The sequence below is a fragment of the Plasmopara halstedii genome (genome assembly GCF_900000015.1).
Source record: "Plasmopara halstedii genome assembly, contig: Scaffold_42, whole genome shotgun sequence".
NCBI classification, from domain to species: Eukaryota; Oomycota; class Peronosporomycetes; order Peronosporales; family Peronosporaceae; genus Plasmopara; species Plasmopara halstedii.
Window position 1 is genome coordinate 595,119 of NW_020186963.1, and position 684 is coordinate 595,802.

General features: G+C 48.2%; 1 protein-coding gene across 1 annotated transcript in view; it reads left to right on the top strand.

The window, feature by feature from the left end:
- The window catches only part of PHALS_09487 (e1a-binding protein p400-like), a gene marked incomplete at both ends in the record, with an annotated part of 8,438 nt that overhangs the window by 5,818 nt on the left and 1,936 nt on the right, over nucleotides 1-684 (top strand). The window contains one exon of the mRNA XM_024723325.1: nucleotides 1-424. This exon is cut by the window's left edge and continues 5,560 nt beyond it. Coding sequence (XP_024571730.1) covers nucleotides 1-424 — 424 coding nt within the window. The remainder of the gene's footprint in view (nucleotides 425-684) is intronic.

Below are 684 nucleotides of genomic sequence, written 5' to 3' on the forward strand. Positions count from 1 at the left end.
ATTGGTGGACCTTGTTCAAGAGACGCGCACTCTCACTGTCGGGATGGCAGCACACCCCTTCCGGAGGCGGTCACAGTGACCGTCTTTATCGAAGGCCTCCGCACTGGCGTGGCTAGAATGGAAGTCTTTTGTGTGCATCCGTCTTCATTTGAAGAAGTGGTGAATGTGGTATTGAATGCCGTGTTCAAATTTAAGTCGGCACGACTTGGTTGTAATGCTCACTTCAACAGCTCGTCGAGCGGACCTGTGCCCATGGATCTCAGCTATGCTGAGGACGAGGGAGCAGAGCCCCGAGCTGCCGGGCAGCATACATACATTCGACGGTGTTCTGTCTGTGGAGACACACGTTTTCCTCGTAACGGTTGCCCCCTGCGCAAGGTGCGTCAAGGATCTTCAAACCATCACCCAAATGCCTACCAGTCTGGTTCGTAGTAGTTACAACCTTAACCCAAGGCTAATTAACTCTTCCGTCTAAATCCAAAACTGACTTTATTATTTTATCTGCGGCAAAGCCGCCTAAATATAAATGCATAGATTTTCCTAAAAATGTATAGTAAAATCTAAATACATGTATAAATACTGGCTATCCAGCCCCGTACCGTATTCTTGTTTGCGTCTAGTCACATCATGCACATCTCGTGTGACACACACACCTGTTACCAGGGTACGTGTAACCCCGTTACA